This window comes from Phalacrocorax carbo, chromosome 2 (assembly GCF_963921805.1).
Source record: "Phalacrocorax carbo chromosome 2, bPhaCar2.1, whole genome shotgun sequence".
In the NCBI taxonomy this organism is placed as follows: domain Eukaryota; kingdom Metazoa; phylum Chordata; class Aves; order Suliformes; family Phalacrocoracidae; genus Phalacrocorax; species Phalacrocorax carbo.
This window is the reverse complement of record NC_087514.1, coordinates 39,025,614-39,043,927: the sequence shown is the minus strand read 5'-3', so window position 1 is coordinate 39,043,927 and position 18,314 is coordinate 39,025,614. Positions and strand designations below refer to the sequence as shown.

The 18,314-nt window shown below is 37.1% G+C and overlaps 1 protein-coding gene across 4 annotated transcripts in view; it reads right to left on the bottom strand.

Moving 5' to 3' along the window:
• Positions 1-856: 856 nt before the first annotated feature.
• ARMC1 (armadillo repeat containing 1) overlaps positions 857-18,314 on the bottom strand; it is a 33,462-nt gene continuing 16,004 nt past the window's right edge. For all 4 annotated transcript variants that reach the window (XM_064442633.1, XM_064442631.1, XM_064442630.1 and 1 more), the window contains exons 4-7: positions 7,368-7,557; positions 3,805-3,921; positions 3,647-3,721; positions 857-3,097 (exon numbers count right to left, since the gene is read on the bottom strand). In XM_064442633.1, the coding sequence (XP_064298703.1) occupies positions 2,906-3,097; positions 3,647-3,721; positions 3,805-3,921; positions 7,368-7,557 (574 nt within the window). In that variant the 3' untranslated portion in view covers positions 857-2,905. The remainder of the gene's footprint in view (positions 3,098-3,646; positions 3,722-3,804; positions 3,922-7,367; positions 7,558-18,314) is intronic.

Genomic DNA, 18,314 nt, shown 5'->3' with positions numbered 1-18,314 from the left:
TATACGGAATAAGCCATAGGTGATTGCGGAGTGGGAAAGCCAGAGTATATTGTATTTCACACTACCGCAGAATGCTTGCAGTGCTTTGACAGCTGTTCACAGAGGCACAGTTAGGAGCCTCAATTTTGCCTCTACCTACCCCATCAGCATTTACTCTTATTATGAAGAAACATGGTAGTGATTATTCTATTATGCTGCACACGGCTATAACCATAGGGCAATTCAGGAGCTTAAACCATGATCTATGCAGTGGCTTCCTTGGCAATCAAGTACTTTGCAACTAGTGCAACGCAATAGCGGTGCTCTGTCTGCCAGTTCAGCTTAAGTTTGGAGGCCTCTAAAAAAAAAAATTACTGCAAAATCAATCATCTTCTTAGGTTGAAGTGCTTTCTTCTCCTTAATATGACCTCTGAAAAAGTACAAGTATAAAATTAATGACTGTGTGCGGTGTCTTTCTTTTTTTTTTCTTTTTCAAAATAAGATAGTTCTCCAGGAATGTTGATTCTTCTTGATTTCCCTAATGAAATATGACCTACACAACATCAGTTATTAAAAAAAGCTGATGTCCAAAAAAAACCGCCCAAGAATGAATTCGAGATGATGTCCTTAAGCAGCTTCTACTTGCCTACTTTTTACAAAAACTTTGTTTAAAATGCAAGCATGTTTCTAAACATACATAAAACACCCCAGTGTGATATGCAGCAAAGGTCTCACTATCACTGGACATTTATATTCCTCTCTGTGAAATTAAAGATGAAAAAGATGTACTTCTAATACCACAAGTAGCTCAAAAGAATATTGGAATATTTAAATGGCACCAGCCTTTGTTTAGACATCTAAAAAGGCACCAGTCGTATTTTGTTTAGTTATATTATCCTTTATTATTTTACAATATATTTCAAAAACTTTTACAGATGCCTTAAACTGTTCTACAAGAGCTGCAATACTGTCATAAAAGCACACCTACATACCAAATGCACAAACAAACTGTAATACCTACTGGTATTGAACCATTAATATCTGAAGGGTGTAGTCTTTTAGTAAACAGATGTGCTGTAATGCAAATGCAAACAGATGTTAATGCAGAAAAACTCTGCATTCATGGCTATAGAACAGAGGACTTTTCAAACACATTTCGTACTGTAACATTTTAGACAGCAATATGAGAAGTATTACATATTTAAAGCAATACATGCCCTGAAAAGCCTGTATTTTCAATCTGTGCGTGTAAACCTGAATCAGAAATAAACTAGATATATTAAAAAACATGAGACATCTAGTCTGCCAACAAGCTTTTGTTTCTTTTTTATCCTAGAATGACAATTAACTTGGGTGGGTGAACTCTGACCTGCGTTACTATTTTACATTATCATTTCCTCAGCATTGCTGTAGTATTATGACAGCCTGTGAATCTTTTTTTTTTAATTCCTTATGCATAGGCACAGGGGAATAACTTTGATGCATTACAATTTTTTTTCTGATTCTCCAAGTGGTAGATATAATTAATATAGCAAATACATTACCACAAAAAAGCATTGTATAATGAGATTTGTAACATTATGTAAAGTTCTCTGCTGTATTTCTCTGGTGCAACAAAGCAGTGGCACTGCAGATTCCAAGCACTGTGTATCAAATCCTCTCAGGCACACAGTGTTTACTAACAGCTCTGATATATATTATTCTCCACCTACAGAAGTTTCACTTTTATTATGACTTCTGGTCACAGAAATTACCAAGACATATTTAAACCTGAACTGTCTGTAAGTAACAAGGTAAAGCCAATTGTCTGTATACGTTTTTAAGCCTATCCAAGCTTATGTACTTTCATGGGAGTCTCATGAAAGGCATTAGGAGGGAACAGTAATTACATATCAGATTTGTTAGGTAAAAAAATAAAAAGGGTTAAAGTCAAAATTTATGAGTGTGGCACTGTGGCAAGAGAGGCGTTCCGTTCTGCTTTATTCTTCAAGTTTAAAGTTTCAGTTACCATTAAATATTTGCTAACAATGAACACAATTTCTTAACCAAATACAGTCTACTTCCCTCTATTCTCTGCAGACAGGGCTGCAAAGGGTCATCACTACATTAAATCACAGCTTTTTTTGCTGCAGTCTTCCCAGCTAGCCTAAACAGCAGTCAGTGGTATTGTTAGTTAGGTACATCAGTCAGTCACACCCATCATTACAAGTATGTTCTAGTTTATTTACTGTACAATGTATGTACACATATTTGTGTTTATTCAATCCCTTATGTCTTAACCTCAATCACTCCAATGGTTAAGGGCAGGCTGGAAAAAAATCAATATACATAAAAGGGTTATAAATTTCAAGTCTGTAGTGATTCTAGTTTAATAGCAAAAGGGGAACATCGTGCTCATGCTGTGAACATGGCTGGCAAAAACAAAGGCAAAGAAAGAGGCAGACTATATTTTTTCTCTGGAGTAAAAATCTAGAAAATTAAACAAAGTAACGTTAGTCCAAAGGGATGCAGAAATCAAAAGGGCATTTTATTTAATGCACAGCTAGAGCTATTAAGAATTTTCTTTCACAGAGGCCCTGAGACTTGAGTTAAATGGATTCTCCCTAACGTGTTTCATGTGAAGTCAAACTTAAAGCTCTATATGCATAAACATTTGGTATATAACAGTGGACCCATTTTTAAAAAGTGAAGCAATAAAATCTACATGAAAAACAAAGGAAAGAACAATTTGATTGGAGACCTCTGTCCTTTGACCCCTGCCCTATCAGGCTAAATGTCCAATAAAATGTAAAATGCAGCATACATTTGCTTAATCTAAAATTTTTGTGATGATTTATTGCAAATTGCACTTGGCAGTTCACCACGCCAATGGAAAACTGGCCCCCCTGTTGGTTCATTCACACAGTCTTTTAACACCAAATACAAGTCACCAGTAGAAAGATCTCGATAGGAAGTTTGCTGCTGTGCTGAGCCAGCTTGCTGCACCTTCTGGGTGTGACCCAACACGAGACACTGCTTTGTCCTGTTCCCTAGTAGGGCTTTCATCTTCTGGTAAATATTCAGGTAGATCTGTATTCTGCTCCACTTCCACTGGAGTATCTTGGAACGGAACCAGCATCTGATAAAATACAACAAATTAAAATGTTGTAACTTAAAAGAATGAATGAAAGTTACGCATCTATATACATCCAGGATGACAGACGTATGTTGTGAGGCTCTCCCCGTCCCCCTATACCGCAAGAATCTAAATGGAATCTACTATGTATCAGGAATCTAGTATGCTTAGAAAATATACAGGAAAGCTTTGGCTTAACATGGAAGAAAAAAAAAATCAAATAAAGACATAGCTCTTTTATTGTTGTTGTTAAATAAGAACACTTCAGCAACTGCAGCCAAAAAAAAAAAGGTTCACTGTGATCTTTTTCATATCATTAAGGAGAGAAACAATTACACTATTTTTGTCCTTCTTCTGAACAATAAGTTCTGTAAAACTGTTCTATGGATACATGTCCTGACATAGGATAACCTTTGTTCTCCTTTTACTGTATGCGTAGCACTCCCACTTACAACATTTTGCCTGGCATCAGATGTTATGGGCACAGAGGTGCTGGTATTAGAGATACAGCCAAGCTAAAACAGTTGGTGTTTAGAAAGGTACATATCCTACCTCCTCACCACTTTCACTCTTCACAACTTGCTGCGCCTTCATAACTTTGGTTGATGCTATTGCCGTTGCCAATGCCTGCAGGTACACAGAAAAAACCCAAGAGCTTAGTGTGACAGAATGGAATAATGTGAGGATCTGAAGGGTTATTGAGCACTTACCTCTGCTTTTAAGTCTGAGCGAATTCGGACCACGCACCTTTGAACGGCCATTTGAAAGGTAAAACTAATAACACCTTTAATTTTCAACAATGCTTCTTCACAAAGATTCCTTCGAGACTAAAAAACAAACAAAAACCCCACAACTGAAGTACTTGCATAATACACCATGTGAGAATGCTAACAATTAGTTTTTAAGGAATTCCTGTATGTCTGAGCGCAGGTGGTTACTCAACAGCATTTTTGTAAACGAAAAAATAAGACTTACAGTTTAGTGCACAAATATTAGACTCTCCTGCCACACACAAAAAAAAGAAAAAAATTGCTTACACTTTAGAAGTCAAAGAAGGATGGAATCAACTGTAAATAATTAGAGAAAAGTGCTGAAATGCAAAGAATGTTTTTGTCTGTATGATCAGCTAAACAGTCCCCTCTGGTTAAGGTCTGATTGACTGAAGTGCTCATTGATGAGCAGTTAGTGTTTAAGTTGCTATTTATCAGACACCTTGCCTCCATACTGACTGAATGCATCAAAGCAGCTGTTGTATCTTTCAGCTGCTTCATCTGTGGCAGCTGACGGGCACCGCTGCACAGTATAAACTTAATTCTTATTTCAAAGGGGAAATACTTGGTTGATAACCAATGGAATGTTATGTTTAGAGCAAGTGATACTGCCTACTGTGCTGTAACATTACATTGACCTGTACTAGTTGCATCTGTTCTACATTATCTTAGAATGTTCTATTAATTTTTTTTCCTTTTAATATTTGCACAGGATGGTTGTAACAAAAAGGAGTAAAATATACTCGGAGAGATTGCCAGCACAGAAGGGGAAAAAAGAAAACACTACCAGAAAGAAACTGACAACCTTATGCAGGTTCAAAATAATGATGTATTTAACTTTTACTGCAAGTTTCTGGAAGGTTTTAAATAATAAGCTATTTCAAAGCATATTTATATTAGTTACTAAATAATTGCTGCTCAGTATGTGGGACAGTTTCATGCACAACAAGGAAATTAAATTCCTTTTAATATCTGGAAGAACTAACCGACGCAAGTTGGGGTTTTTTTGTTTGTTTTTAGCAGTTTAGCATATATATTGAAACAATTCATTTGTGTAAGTTTATGTATTGAAATAATTAACATTTTCAACAGTTAAACAAGTAACATTGCTGGATAGGCTACATTTCTCATACACAGGAATTATTTGATGCGAAGATGATAGGCTGCCTTGCATGAGTGGAAGTCAAAACTACTTCTGGACACAAGAAGCAACACATTTGCAGCTTATTAGCCTAAATAAATAATCTGTGCTTACATGGGTGTATAGCAATTCTGTGACAGAATTTGGCTTTTTACTCTGAGATCCCAGGTTAAGTCACAGGCACCTCAGTTTAATTCAAAATGAGGCTTTCAGTGACCAGGTAACTGCTGAATCACTTCTTAAAGGCAAAACTTACCAAGGTCCACACAGACTCCGCAGAAAGCTGGAAGCCAGGCAGCCACCAGCCTTGCTGCACTATTTTGCAAAGTATGTCTAACTACGGCAGTTAGGCACAAACCCCACCAATGCACATCTAGACGTCTTTCTGCACGGTACTCCTCAAGCATGGGCATGGGGCAGGACAGGTGAAATTTAGGTTATTTTCTTGCACACCTTGAGTCTAAAAAGTAGTCCTGCTAGACTACTGAACACTGATTACCATACTCTAACATATACTAATAAAATATACTGCTTCATTTTTAATTTTTTTTAAAGCTTATTGTCAAATTTGATCATTAGATCTTAAAATAAAAACATCTGACCCCACACTAAACAAGAACCGACCTTTCCCCTCCCTTCCTGAAATAATCCATATCTACTATTTGAGGTTTCAAAATCCACAGGCATTTGTAGGATTTGCAATCATTCCTAACAGCAGCTTCTTGTTTCAAATCTAAATGACAAAACACAGGTAAACTGAGAAGACAGTATTTACAGCCCTGTGTTTACTTGTGATGCCTTTTACCACTCATATGTGCCACCTCATATTCTTTGCTAGTTAAGTAAGGAATAAACTGTTGAATGAAACTAAGCTGCTTTTACCATTCATATCTTTCATCATTCTCCCCATCCCAACTTACCCTGACATTTAAAACAGCATTATACAGATGTTACTGCTGGGTGGACACCTGGAGTATCACTAACATTTCTTTAATCATCTGATGAAATACAGAGCTACATACACTAGCCATCTCCAGCCAGCGCACAGCCAGATTTTTCTTTTATTCAACAATGAGCTAAGAAAACATGCTAGCGTGCTCTAGGCAACTACAGAAGCCTGCAGTTTTGCTCTCTGGAGCCTAATATCTAAATATCCTACACTTATTCAGAATACCTTTACCTCAGTATTTAAGACAGAAGCTCCACAAATCTTGCTAAGTTCCGTTTGTCGAAGAACACAAAGAAACACTTTTAAGATAGAATCAGACTAGCCAGAATATCTAAACTCACAAAGTAGAAGTGGATTTAATTTCTTGCTTGGAGATACCTGTGAACAAACAAATCAACTACAAGCTTAAAACAAAACAAACTGAACAGGAGGCAAGTGATTGGACTGAATTAAAACAACTTTAGAGTACAAAAGCCAATGGTGTTGACAAAGCACTGTCTTTCTAGACAGAGCAAGTGCTGGAAGGACAAAACTGTAAAAAATATTTACTTTGTATAAAGTGAGCTAGAGCAGCATGTTATTTCTAAAGGAATTAACTATGGCCTTATGAAAACAGTACGACGGGTATGCTGTTGATAAATTGGGCCTGTGGACACGCTTACTTGGCAAAATGTAAAGCAACAAAGCAAAGGATCAGGTCTGATCATTTAAAACGGGTACAAAACTGAAGATACAGAGTCCGGAGGGCACTTGTGGATAACATGCTTAAACAGTCTACATGCTGTGTGGCAGCCGTAAAAAGGCAAACATGGCCCTGGGGTGTTATCTACAGGGGCATGGTAGATAAATCCGTAGAAGTTATTCTGACATTACATAAAGACTCAGTGAGACCTCATTAACTCAAATGCCATTCTGGTCACTACAGTAGAAAAGATCTCACAGACAATGAAAAGATGTAGCAAAACCAGATCAAAGAAAATGCAGCATTTCTAAATGAAGAGCGATCAAAAAAAATATTGTCTGACATCTCTCACAACTATAAGGAAACTTTTTCCAGTTTAACACACCGACACAACCACAAGATATCCTTAAGTGAAACTGCTGAAGGTACCTTGTTTCTTCCATTCTTTCTTGAAACAGGAGAGAAAATAAGGACAGATGGAAACAGAACAGGTTTTTTAGAGTAATTAGAAAGCCATCAAGGAAACCGCCTTAAAACACCTTCTAGAATTATTCAGAGTAAGCTCAATTTATGCAAGATTTATACATATCTTGCAATTTAAAATGCGATTCACAGGAATTTCTGACAATTGATGATGCCACACAAGTAGCCTGAATACATTATTTTTGTGGGCAAAATACATTTCAGTACAGCATATGCCTTATTCACCTAAGTGCCGAAGGTTTCCTTACCGAATCATCAAGGCCATCTATATGCAAAACCACTGTCTTGGCACGCTTATTTGTGCTGCCAAGGAAAAACTGTGCTTTCCGTCGACGGTAATTCATCTCATTCACATTGTCCATGTCTGACATGTTGGAAGACTGAAGGATATCATAGACTTCAGAAGCTAAAAGTTTAGTCTCTCCCGGTGTAGTGGTCCTTAAAGAAAAGAGGGATTAAGATTTTTAAGTATTTGTTTTTACATTAGTACTCCAAACAGCTGCTGATTATGTCCTCACAACTGGAATACTCCACAAGCTACAGAAATACAATTACATAGTCAATACATAGCAAAAATTCTTTTATGTTGATCTGTTGATTCTAATATCATTATAAAGAAATCTGTGTTCTCAAACAACAAATACAGTTTACATCAGTTTGAAAACTACAAACAAAACATGGTAGTACACTGCTGTTACTTTGTTCATTTTTTTTTAAAAGATGATCTCCAACTGCTTTATGATACATTTAATTTCCCACTTTCCTTGTTACAAAATAAAAATAATTTCTCTGTAGAACTGTAATCTTTCTAAATGTTTTCTTCTCCAAAGTTACTGAGCATCAACCGCAAAGCAGAATCCCAGATAGTCTTAAAAAATCCAAAAGTTACTTCTGATTAGACTAAAATTTATGGTACGAACTATAGGATAGCATTTTTTTAGATAGGAAAAACCGCAGATAATAGACAGAACATAATATTAATTTATTATTATTAATACTAATTTTAATAAGGTACTAATATGAAACTGTTGTCCAAATTCAGCTTTAATTATGCCAGCAATTTGAAGTTATGTGCAGAGACAAAATTATTACTGCATCAACTTGCAATTAATTTTGAAATGATGAATGACAGCTTTGCTGCTTTGTTTAGCAAACACTAAGTAAGTAACACATACCTTTAGATTCCCCCCCCCCCCATTTGACTTCCTTAATTACTATACATTAAACACATTTTCCATCGTGCCATATGGACAAGAAAGACGATTGAATCAAGCATGTTAGGAGTTCTCAACTTGTAGGGGTCCCAGCTAGCCTTTTTTTTTAATTCTCTCCACCTTGTTTTGAACAGCACCCATTTGGAGAGGAAAACGTGAGTTCTTGTAATCATTCAGTACACTGATAGCATTCAGAAAAAAAAAAGGAAAAAAGGGGGTAATATGCAAGCAACCAAGACCTAAAATAGCACAGCATTTCAGCATATGTTCAATTTTAAATACGTTCTTGTTTCTTATAGCAAAAAACCAAGCTTATGTTCATTCACAGAAACAAATGCTGGGAACTCAAAGATTTCAGCCTCAACCTTCCATAATTTACTGAAGTAACAGAATGAGATGATAAAGCTGTGCAAGCTGATGTCTTAAGGTAGTAATAAATTAGCTTGTGCAAAAATGACATATCTTACCAAGATACTATGAAATCTACCCACCTATTAGGATTTGGCAAATTCTTTCAACAATAACAAAAATCCTGTCCGTATCAAGTTATTTACAATAGAGGACTTTTTTTTGGTACGTTTAAATACAGTTAACTAAGCATGCTACTGAAATGTCACTATCCCACCTACAGCACCCACTATGCTGTTAGTAAGAGCTTTTGCTTGAATACCATTGTACTGTTGTATCCCAGGGTTAAAAAACATGCAGAAAGATAAATCAGAAATAAAATGTACTTAATATTAGCCATAATATATATGCATATATATACATACACAAAAGAAAGAATTTGAAGTTATCAATGTCAGCAAATATAAAATATGCAAGTGCCTAAAAGTAAAAAATCAACAGTGATGTTCATACATGTTTTGTGCTCCCAACATTATAGTTGGCACAGTTCTTGGAAAACTAATGACCTAACATTAACTGTACTACTGAAACAACCTGTTGATTTGAAAACACAAATTTAAATCTGCTCTTATTCAAGACAAGTATTCTAAGATATTCCTAAACCAAGTCTATACAGGTAAATGTTATGTCTATGCACACACACTTAAACAAGCTAATCAAATAATTTCCGGTATTTTTCCAAATTGTGGATTACTATCTACCACTAAGTTACAGACTATAACTCGTTATCCTTCTCATATTTAAAAAAAAATCCCAAACACAAGATATAAAGAGAACCTATTGGAAAAATGAGGCACTTGCTGTGTAATAAGCAGCAGCACGAAACTCAGACACTACATGGACAAGAACAATGAATTTCACATAAGAATATCAGATTGTAAAACAATCCCCAAAAAAGGTATAAGCCAGTTTTATTCTACAGTAATGCAATACTACACTTTCAGTAACTCAGTTTAAAAAAAACAACCCCAAAGATAGATACAAAAAACTCCACCAAAAGCCTTCTACGATTTTTAGTGTACCGGTAAAATGAGTGAATGTAAGTTTTGCATCAATCTGTTATTCTTTCATTAAAGTAATTTATACAAGAGCTATAAAAGTAATACAAAACTTCATATCTTAACATAAGACTAGATATAAGAATTTTTTAAATTATTATTTTTTAAAATGAGTGTGGTGAAACACTGGAACAGGTTGCCCAGAGAGGTAGCAGATGCCCCATCCCTAGAAACATTCATGGTCAGGTTGGACGGGGCTCTGAGCAACCTGATCTAGTTGAAGATGTCCCTGCTCACTGCAGGGGGGTTAGACTAGATGACCTTTAAAGCTGCCTTCCAACCCAAACTATTCTATGATTCTATGATCTTAAGGAAAAAAAAAAAAACTATCTGGAAGTAAGTATAATAAATACTCTCTATTGTAAAACCAAGGTGACATTCAACACTGACTGTTTCTTTATACATTATATTGGTAACAAAAAGATAAATACAACAAAACTACATGTGAAATTAAAACATAGTAGAATAGTGGAGGGTTATTTTAAAAATAACACATGCTGTGGTTTTGTTGCCCGAAATGAGAAGAAATTGCAACCCTAAGAGAAGAGGGTTCCAAGGGCACTGACATAGGCCCTCCCAGCTGTCTGACCCAGCCTCCTGCTACCATCAGAGCAGCAGAAGGAAACTCCTGCTCATCTTTCCACCACCCCCATTCACATTCTAGTACAGCACTTTATTCACCACTGAAGGGGCAGGTACATACCATAAAGTCACTATGCAGTTAGAGATTGACCGAGAACAACCACTGGAACCACCTCCCCAGGGGTGTGGCAGAGTCCCCACTGCTGGAGGTGTTCAAGATACAGCTGGACAGGGTGGTAGTCCTAGGTAGTCTCATCTAGGTTCCCTTTCCCAGGAAAGGCTGAACCAGATGATCTTTTGAGATCCCTTCCAACCCAGGATGTTCTGTAATTCCATGAACACAGAGTCCAAGTGACATGTGCTGTATCTCTCAGGATACAAAATTAATTCTCATTTTCTCCACAGTTAAAAATAACTTTGTAAACATGGTCCAAGTGCTGCAGAGGTTTTATTAGCATAACAAGCCATTTTCAAAAGTTTTAGCTAAACTTAAAGGGCACAAAAAGTATCGGCTACAACTCCAAAGGTGCATGTGATGTGGGTTGAGCATGCATGCTTGGAAAGAATGTGTACGCAGCATACAACATTATGGCTGTACAACCAGCATGTGAATTAAGTATACACACGGCATCATAAATGATAACAGAAGGGCCCCAACAATCATCCTAGCATAGCTGCATCTAATGTAGAAGTAACACAGAAAGTTATGTTTCTTCCTTTGGAAAAAGCACAAAGGCTGAGAAAGGCTGATACAGTAGATTTTCCCCTTTTGGAGAAAGACAAGATATAAATACATTTATCAATATGTATATATGGGGGGGTTGTAAAGGTGTGTGTGTAAAAGACCACCTTATCATTTTTAAAGCTATACTCTTTTATGTATATTTTAAAATAAACATATATGCACATATACATGTGTGCATTACATACACACTCCTATATCAGAGGAAACAGATGCAACCACTACGCTGCTCAAAGTACAGCAGACCCTGTGCACAAGCACAGAAACTATTACATGCATTTCCTTAGTGGCATACATTGTGCTCTGAAGACACATTAGCCAAGCGGATAACAACCATACTATCACAGCATTTCATTAGAGTGTTTCTACTGAGTTTATAACCTAGAGACAGGAGGTTTTCAAACTAAGGAGGGTATCTATCTTTGCCAGAGATTCAATTACATGCCAGATTCTATCAAAAGGAGGTTTATGTAATTTAATTCCAAAAGTCTCACTTCTACAGTGATACTGTTTTTGGTTGTACTTCTTCAGCATGTCAACTACCCACGATAAAGTGACAAAGTTAATTACCATTCATGAAACCGTAAGGCTCTTGATAATCTTTGAGCTATCACCTCAACTCCTGGGAAGGTGATGGAACAAACCTGGAAACCATTTCCTCTGGGCACACGAAGGACAAGGAGGTGACCAGGAATAGTGAGCAAGAATTCACAAAGTCATCACACCTGACCACCCTGATAGCCTTCTACAATTAAATAACTGGCTTCGTAGATGAGGGAAGAGCAGTGGATATTGCCTTTTGACATTGTCTCCTATACAATCCTCAGAGAAGCTGATGATGTATGGACTGGGTAAGCAGACAGCGAGATGGAATGAAAACTAGCTGGATGGTCAGGCCCAGAAGGTGGCGATCAGGCCTACGAAATCTAGCTGGAGGCCAGTATCTAATGGTGTACTCCATGGATCAACACTGGGTCCAATACCATTCGGTATCTTCACTAACAATCTGGATGATGGAGCAGAGTGGACCCTCAGCAAATCTGCAGATGACAAAACAGGAAGGTGTGGCTGATATGCCAGAGGGTTTTGCTGCCATCCAGAGGGACCTAAACAGGCTGGAGAAATGGGCTCACAGGAACCTCATGCAGTTCAACAAGGGTAAGTGCAAAGCCCTGCCCCTGGTGAGGAACACCCCCAGGCACCAGCGCAGGCTGCGGCTGACCAGCTGGAAAGGAGCTTGGCAGAGAAGAACCTGGGAGTGCTGGTGGACATGAATTTCAATATTAGCCAGCAACATGCCCTTGCAGCAAAAAAGGCTAATGGTATCCTGGGCTGCATTAGGAGGAGCATTGGAAACAGATGGAGGCAGGTGATACTGCCCCTTTGTTCAGCACTACTGAGGCAACACCGAGTGCTGTGTCCAGATCTGGGCTCCCCAGTACACTAGAGAGTCCAACAAAGGGTCAGGAAGATGATGAAGGGGCTGATGAGGAAAGGCAGAGAGAGCTGGGACTGTTCAGCCTGCAGATGAGAAGACTCGGGGATCTCATCAATGATATAAATACCTGAAAGGAGGGAGGGTACAGAAAGGACGGAGCCAGGCTCTTTTCAGTGGTGCCCAGTGACAGGACCAGAGGCAACAGGCACAAAATGAAACACGAGACGTTCCCTTTGAACATCAGGAAACACTTTTTCACTATGAGGGTGAACGAGCAGTGGCACAAGTTGCCCAGAGATGCTGTGGAGACATTAACAAAGCCGCCTGGACACAGTTCTGGGCGATATGGTTTAGGTGACTGTGCCTGAGTAGAGGGGTTGGACCAGATGACCTCCAGAGATCCTTTCCAACCACAACCATTCTGTGAGTCTGTGAACATGTATTAGAAATTGAGAAGTCATTGGAAAAATTCAAACAGCAATGTACATGGAATGTATAATTTTTATCTATTTGTGGATATCTATTTTTTTCAGGTTAAGAGTATCTTAGAAGTTAGGCTTTTATATAAGTAAAGCAAAAATGTATTTAATTTTCCTGCCAACTATTTTCCTTATGTATTGTTTTCCAAAGAGTTCTGCATGACAGCTGACATAACTCTAATGTACTTAATAATTTAGAAAGATTGAAATATAAGCAGCTGTTTAATTTTATTTCAGAAGTTTCCTGCTCCCATATTTAGACTTACAGTTCACTGCTCAGCCCTAAATTGTTTTATCTTAAGGCACCATGAACGAAAGGCAAGACTAGATGGAAAAGGGGAGGCTTCATTCTCAAAGTCATTAAACAATTTGCCAATTGGTATTTCAAATGTTTTCACCTTAGCTTATAGCATGATCTTACTAGCCAGTCATCACAGAAGTTATGGAGCTTATTACACCTTATAATAACAATTTAGAAACTTTTAATACAAAACTTAAAAATCCAGTAGTTTATTGGTTCAAACATGACATTGGTTTTCGGAAAATACTCATCCAAGTTTTCTCCCTCAATCTATAGAGAGTTTTTTTGTAATTTTACTTAGCACAATGATTGCATTCAGTAAATTTAGTATAGAGCCAAAAATGAGATCACACATGAATACCAAAGAAATATTTTAAACTCAAGTCAATTGAACGTAGATCAAAATGTCAATGTATATAAACTTACTCAGGATTTTACATTTTTGCTCTTAACCAAATCTGATATAGTTCAAAAGAGTACTCAGTTTGTAATTTAGGCACCAATTTCAGCCTTGTACCAACAGACCTTTTTTCCCAGGGTTGCTCAGGAACAGGAGATCCAAAGACAGACCATTCTCAACTTCTAGCTTTAGCTTTACAAGGGGGCATCATTTACACCTCAGGACACATGGACAATAGCTACAGCTCATTCCCTGCACAAGGCTGAGAAACCTCTGTGAGAAGAGGGCAACTAGAGGTAGACTTTCTCTATCATAGAACAGCCTACTCCCCAAAACTCTGTTAGGATCCAAGCAAGGAAAATTATACACATGAGCAGTACATTTGCAGCACACCACCTGTACACATGTAATAGACACTTTCACATACAGGGTGTCTGTACTACATATATTTTCAGTATGCATGCCCCATAAGGGATGGGGCATGGCATACAGCCTTACAGCTCATGGGGAAAGGCTGTGTTAAAGCCAATTAGAAAAGGTGGACATGCATTGTATAGCTAATCACTCTGCTTTTGCTCACGAGTACTTGGGAAACCACCACACAGAAAAATTAAGAGCAGGTCTGTAAAAGCAAAGAAGGCTAGCAGTGGTGAGGACCTGAGCTGAATCCCATACTAAATAACCTACTCATAAATTAAAAGTAAAAACTACTCTTTTACTAAAAGTAAAAACAACTCTCAGATTTAACTCAGAAAAATCCAAAGCAAGTCAGTGAAGGTAACAAAGGACTGAATGCACCACTTTTTTCTTCAAAATACTAGCTTGAGACACTCCACTTCTAGAATGACCCAAGCACCTTTCCAAAAAGTTTGAGAAAACTTACGATCACATAGAAGTAGATATTTTCACTTGATCCCAATCCTCTTCATACATGCAAGTACTGCCCCTATAAGGCAGAACTAATATTTTTGTCTAGGATCCTAAGTAGTGACATTTTCAACAATCATTTCATTTCTATAATAAACCTCATCCACTGCAATAAACGTAGTACCCTAGGTGACACAAAGTAAGGATTTAATGCATTGGCATGAATTCTACTTGAATACATTGCTGGGTAAATACAGTTATACTAGAAACCTTAAAGCATATATTTGGTAGATTTATAATTTGATTTAATAATTATTAAAAAATGGCTAACACTGATATTCAAAATCAACTATGTCTTACGACCACTGATGTATTTGTTTCCAGGTGACCAATTTATTTCAGAGCCCATTCTTCCTATATTTAAAGACAGAAACTGTCTCTAGTAATAATTGAGGGAAGGGAGCAGTAAGCTGCAAAGGATTGCTACATTCTGTAAGGGGGGGAGTGGGAAATCACTAATCCTTGACTCTAGAAGTGAGACACAGTGATTGACATGGTTTTGATGAAAACTTTGAGCATGAATGACAAGCCTAAAGAAAGAGCATGGTATTAGAGAAAAAGCAATCTGTTTCAAGACAGTTATCTGATCTGGCTGTTTTTCTGGCTGTTCTGCTCCAGTGCCAGGGCAAGATTCTTTCTTATCTCCAAGAATGCTGCTCTTTCTTGTGAGCTCTTAGTGCATGCCATGATACAGTGGGCTCACAAGCATATGGCTGCTCTCCTGACTCATTCCAGGCAACAGGCAAGTCATTTGAAAACAACTTGAAAAAGAACATTACTTCAGCACACACTTTCTCCTAGTCCCCGTATGGTGCTATTATCATGCTACCCATTATAGTATACCTCAGTTCCCTCTATCCCCAAAACACCCAGTAAAGACCAGATAACATTATACAGCAGCTGACAAAAAAGATTATCACCTGCTTTCTTAAAAGAAAGAAGTCAAAATCCTTAAGAATATAGACAGCAGGATCCTTATGTTGGCCAATGACAACATATCAAGTATAGCAGTGGGTTAACAGCAGGAAAAATAATTGATAGGTGTAGAACAGAAAAACAATAGAACCTGTAAGGACTGCGCAAGTTTGAAGTAACACACTGAGCTGCAACACTACGAATCTTCAAATCTGAAAACCAAGCAGCTGGATTGCTCAATGAACCTACATACAAACTGACTGCAGTTGTGTTAGTGGCTACACTGCAGTGGTATCAACCCTGTGCTAGCTACATATCACCTTTACTCACTCCAAGGCTGTCACACCATGGAAACAAGGCCAGGTCAGACAGACTTTCCTAGAATGCTTTCTAGCACTGCAAGATGCCTGCTGCTTGGCAAATCTTCCAGACTCTACTCATGCTACTGCCTGTGACAGTTTGACCAGGAGACACTAAACTAAGAAGAGTTTGGAATGGAATGAGAAATCTGATGTCTTGAAGTTGAATTTGTACTAACCAAGAGATACCTCACAAATTGGGAGTGACCATTGGATTTCCCAGTGACTTCAGCTCAATTTAAGTCATATTCCTACAGGCCCTGGAAATTTACAGAAACCCCGTGTAATGTTGGGATGTTCTGAAGACTGCTGAAAACATAAAAAAAGGCCTAAATATTAAATATAAGTTGTAAATCTGAGTAAAATCACAGTACAGTATCATTAACTGCTGTAAAATCAGTGACTGTGATATAATCCTAAACATTTAGCAAACTGAGTAATTACCTATGCTTAGAACATTTCCCTGATTCATTCTATTGTCCTCTGATCACAAGAGGAAAACAAACTTTCAAGAATGGAATAACAGATTTGAGCATATGCCATATGTTTAACCCAGCTATTCATCCAATTTTGTTTAACTCTTGCTATTTATATGCTAAATGGAAGATCAACTTTTGATCTTCCACAGCTTGGTATCCACCATATGGACATATTCTCCATCTGAAAAAAAATAAAGGCCTGTTTATTCAGCTACACTCAAAAGGCTTCAGAGTAGCATTTGGTAGACAAGAGTCTGCATAACAGACAAACTCCATCTTGAATTTCACAGTAGCTAGTTTCAACATCTTGCCTGCTAATCAACAGTAATCATTTAGTGCATTTATATGGCAGAAATAATGTTTATTATATGGCTTCACCAAATTGCATTGTTTTGTTTTTTTTTTTTTAAATATTAAGGGTAACAACTCTCTCATGTCCTTTCCAGTAGAAGATACCAAATACTTCCATTAGAAACCCAATCCTTCCTGGTAATAATGTTGTAGTGACCAGGTAGAAATATCAGTGGTGCTGGAATTAGCCTCTGTACTACAGCATTTTAGGAACATCTTGAAGGAAGTCAAATACTATGGCTTGTATTATCAGCATGCTAACAGCATTATATATATCTCAAAATATTTGATGATAGTATGTATTTATCTGGAAAATCTTTTCAGGCCTTCAGAAAAACCAGTTTATTTTAATTTTGAGAAGTAAGCCTCATCTGATTATTTCCCTGAAACCTACTGGAGAAAGTAAAAAAAAGGTTTGCAAACTTACAGATATAGTCTTCCCTAAACAAACCTGTGTGAATAATAAGAATTAAATTACAGCACCAACCTGTACCAGAGAAAAAAAGATATGCAGGTTTAATGTAGGCTTACCTGTGTGTAAGCTTTTTGATTCATTTGCCAATATAGTTAATTAACATTAATCTATTCAGCAGAAACTTGAAGTCGGTAATACTGAAAGCAACAACTATTTAAAAATCTTGTTTTCATATTCTTGAACTACTTATTTGTTAGCAATGGATTTTTTTTAAAAGCAATCCAGTATTAGCAGCCTCACTGCTAGCCAAAGGGACAGCAGTCATACAAAATAGGCTGAAGCATGAACCAAGGTTTAAAAAAACAAATAATTGTGTGAATCTGAAGATGTACTATGTAATTACAGAATGTGCTAACAATTTGTTACAAGCTATTACACAGGATTTCCTACCTTCAAAATTAAATGGAAATCTTGCAGAAAGAGATACTGTAACATGTACTGCAAAACAATGAACATAGTTGAATAGAAATATATCTAATTCAGAATAATATATTCACTTTGCATTAGTTGTTCTAGAGTAAAATCCAATTTATTTTGAAATAACAGCTCCATTCAGAAACTGCTAATGAAGACTGTTTCATCATTAATATTTTTTAAGAAATTTCCCTTTGTGGCACTTACTGCCTCTAATACCCACGTGCAACTATAGAAGTTCTAATCACACACTAGTACCTTACTACGTTTCTTGCTTGAAGAGCATTCAGGGAAAAAAGAGAAAAAAGGTTAATCTAGACACTTATGGTTCAATAGGAGAACATCTGCAATTTTTAGGGGACACTTAGCATGAAGGTCAAAATCAGGCACAAGCACCACCTGAGGACAAGCTCATTGTAACCCATAAGCAGACATATAATACTGGCAAGAAAAGATGAGAAACTTCACAGTACTACATATCTATCAACTCCTTTTTCATAGATAAATGGCTCCAGCCTACAGTACTGTCAATCTGCACCTGTGATTACGTATTAAATACTTCACAATACAACTTCCTACTTTTATTTCAAAGCATCTTAAGCCTTCTTTGCTCTTTATTTTAGTAAGGTGTCAGAAAAAGTCAGCATATCAAA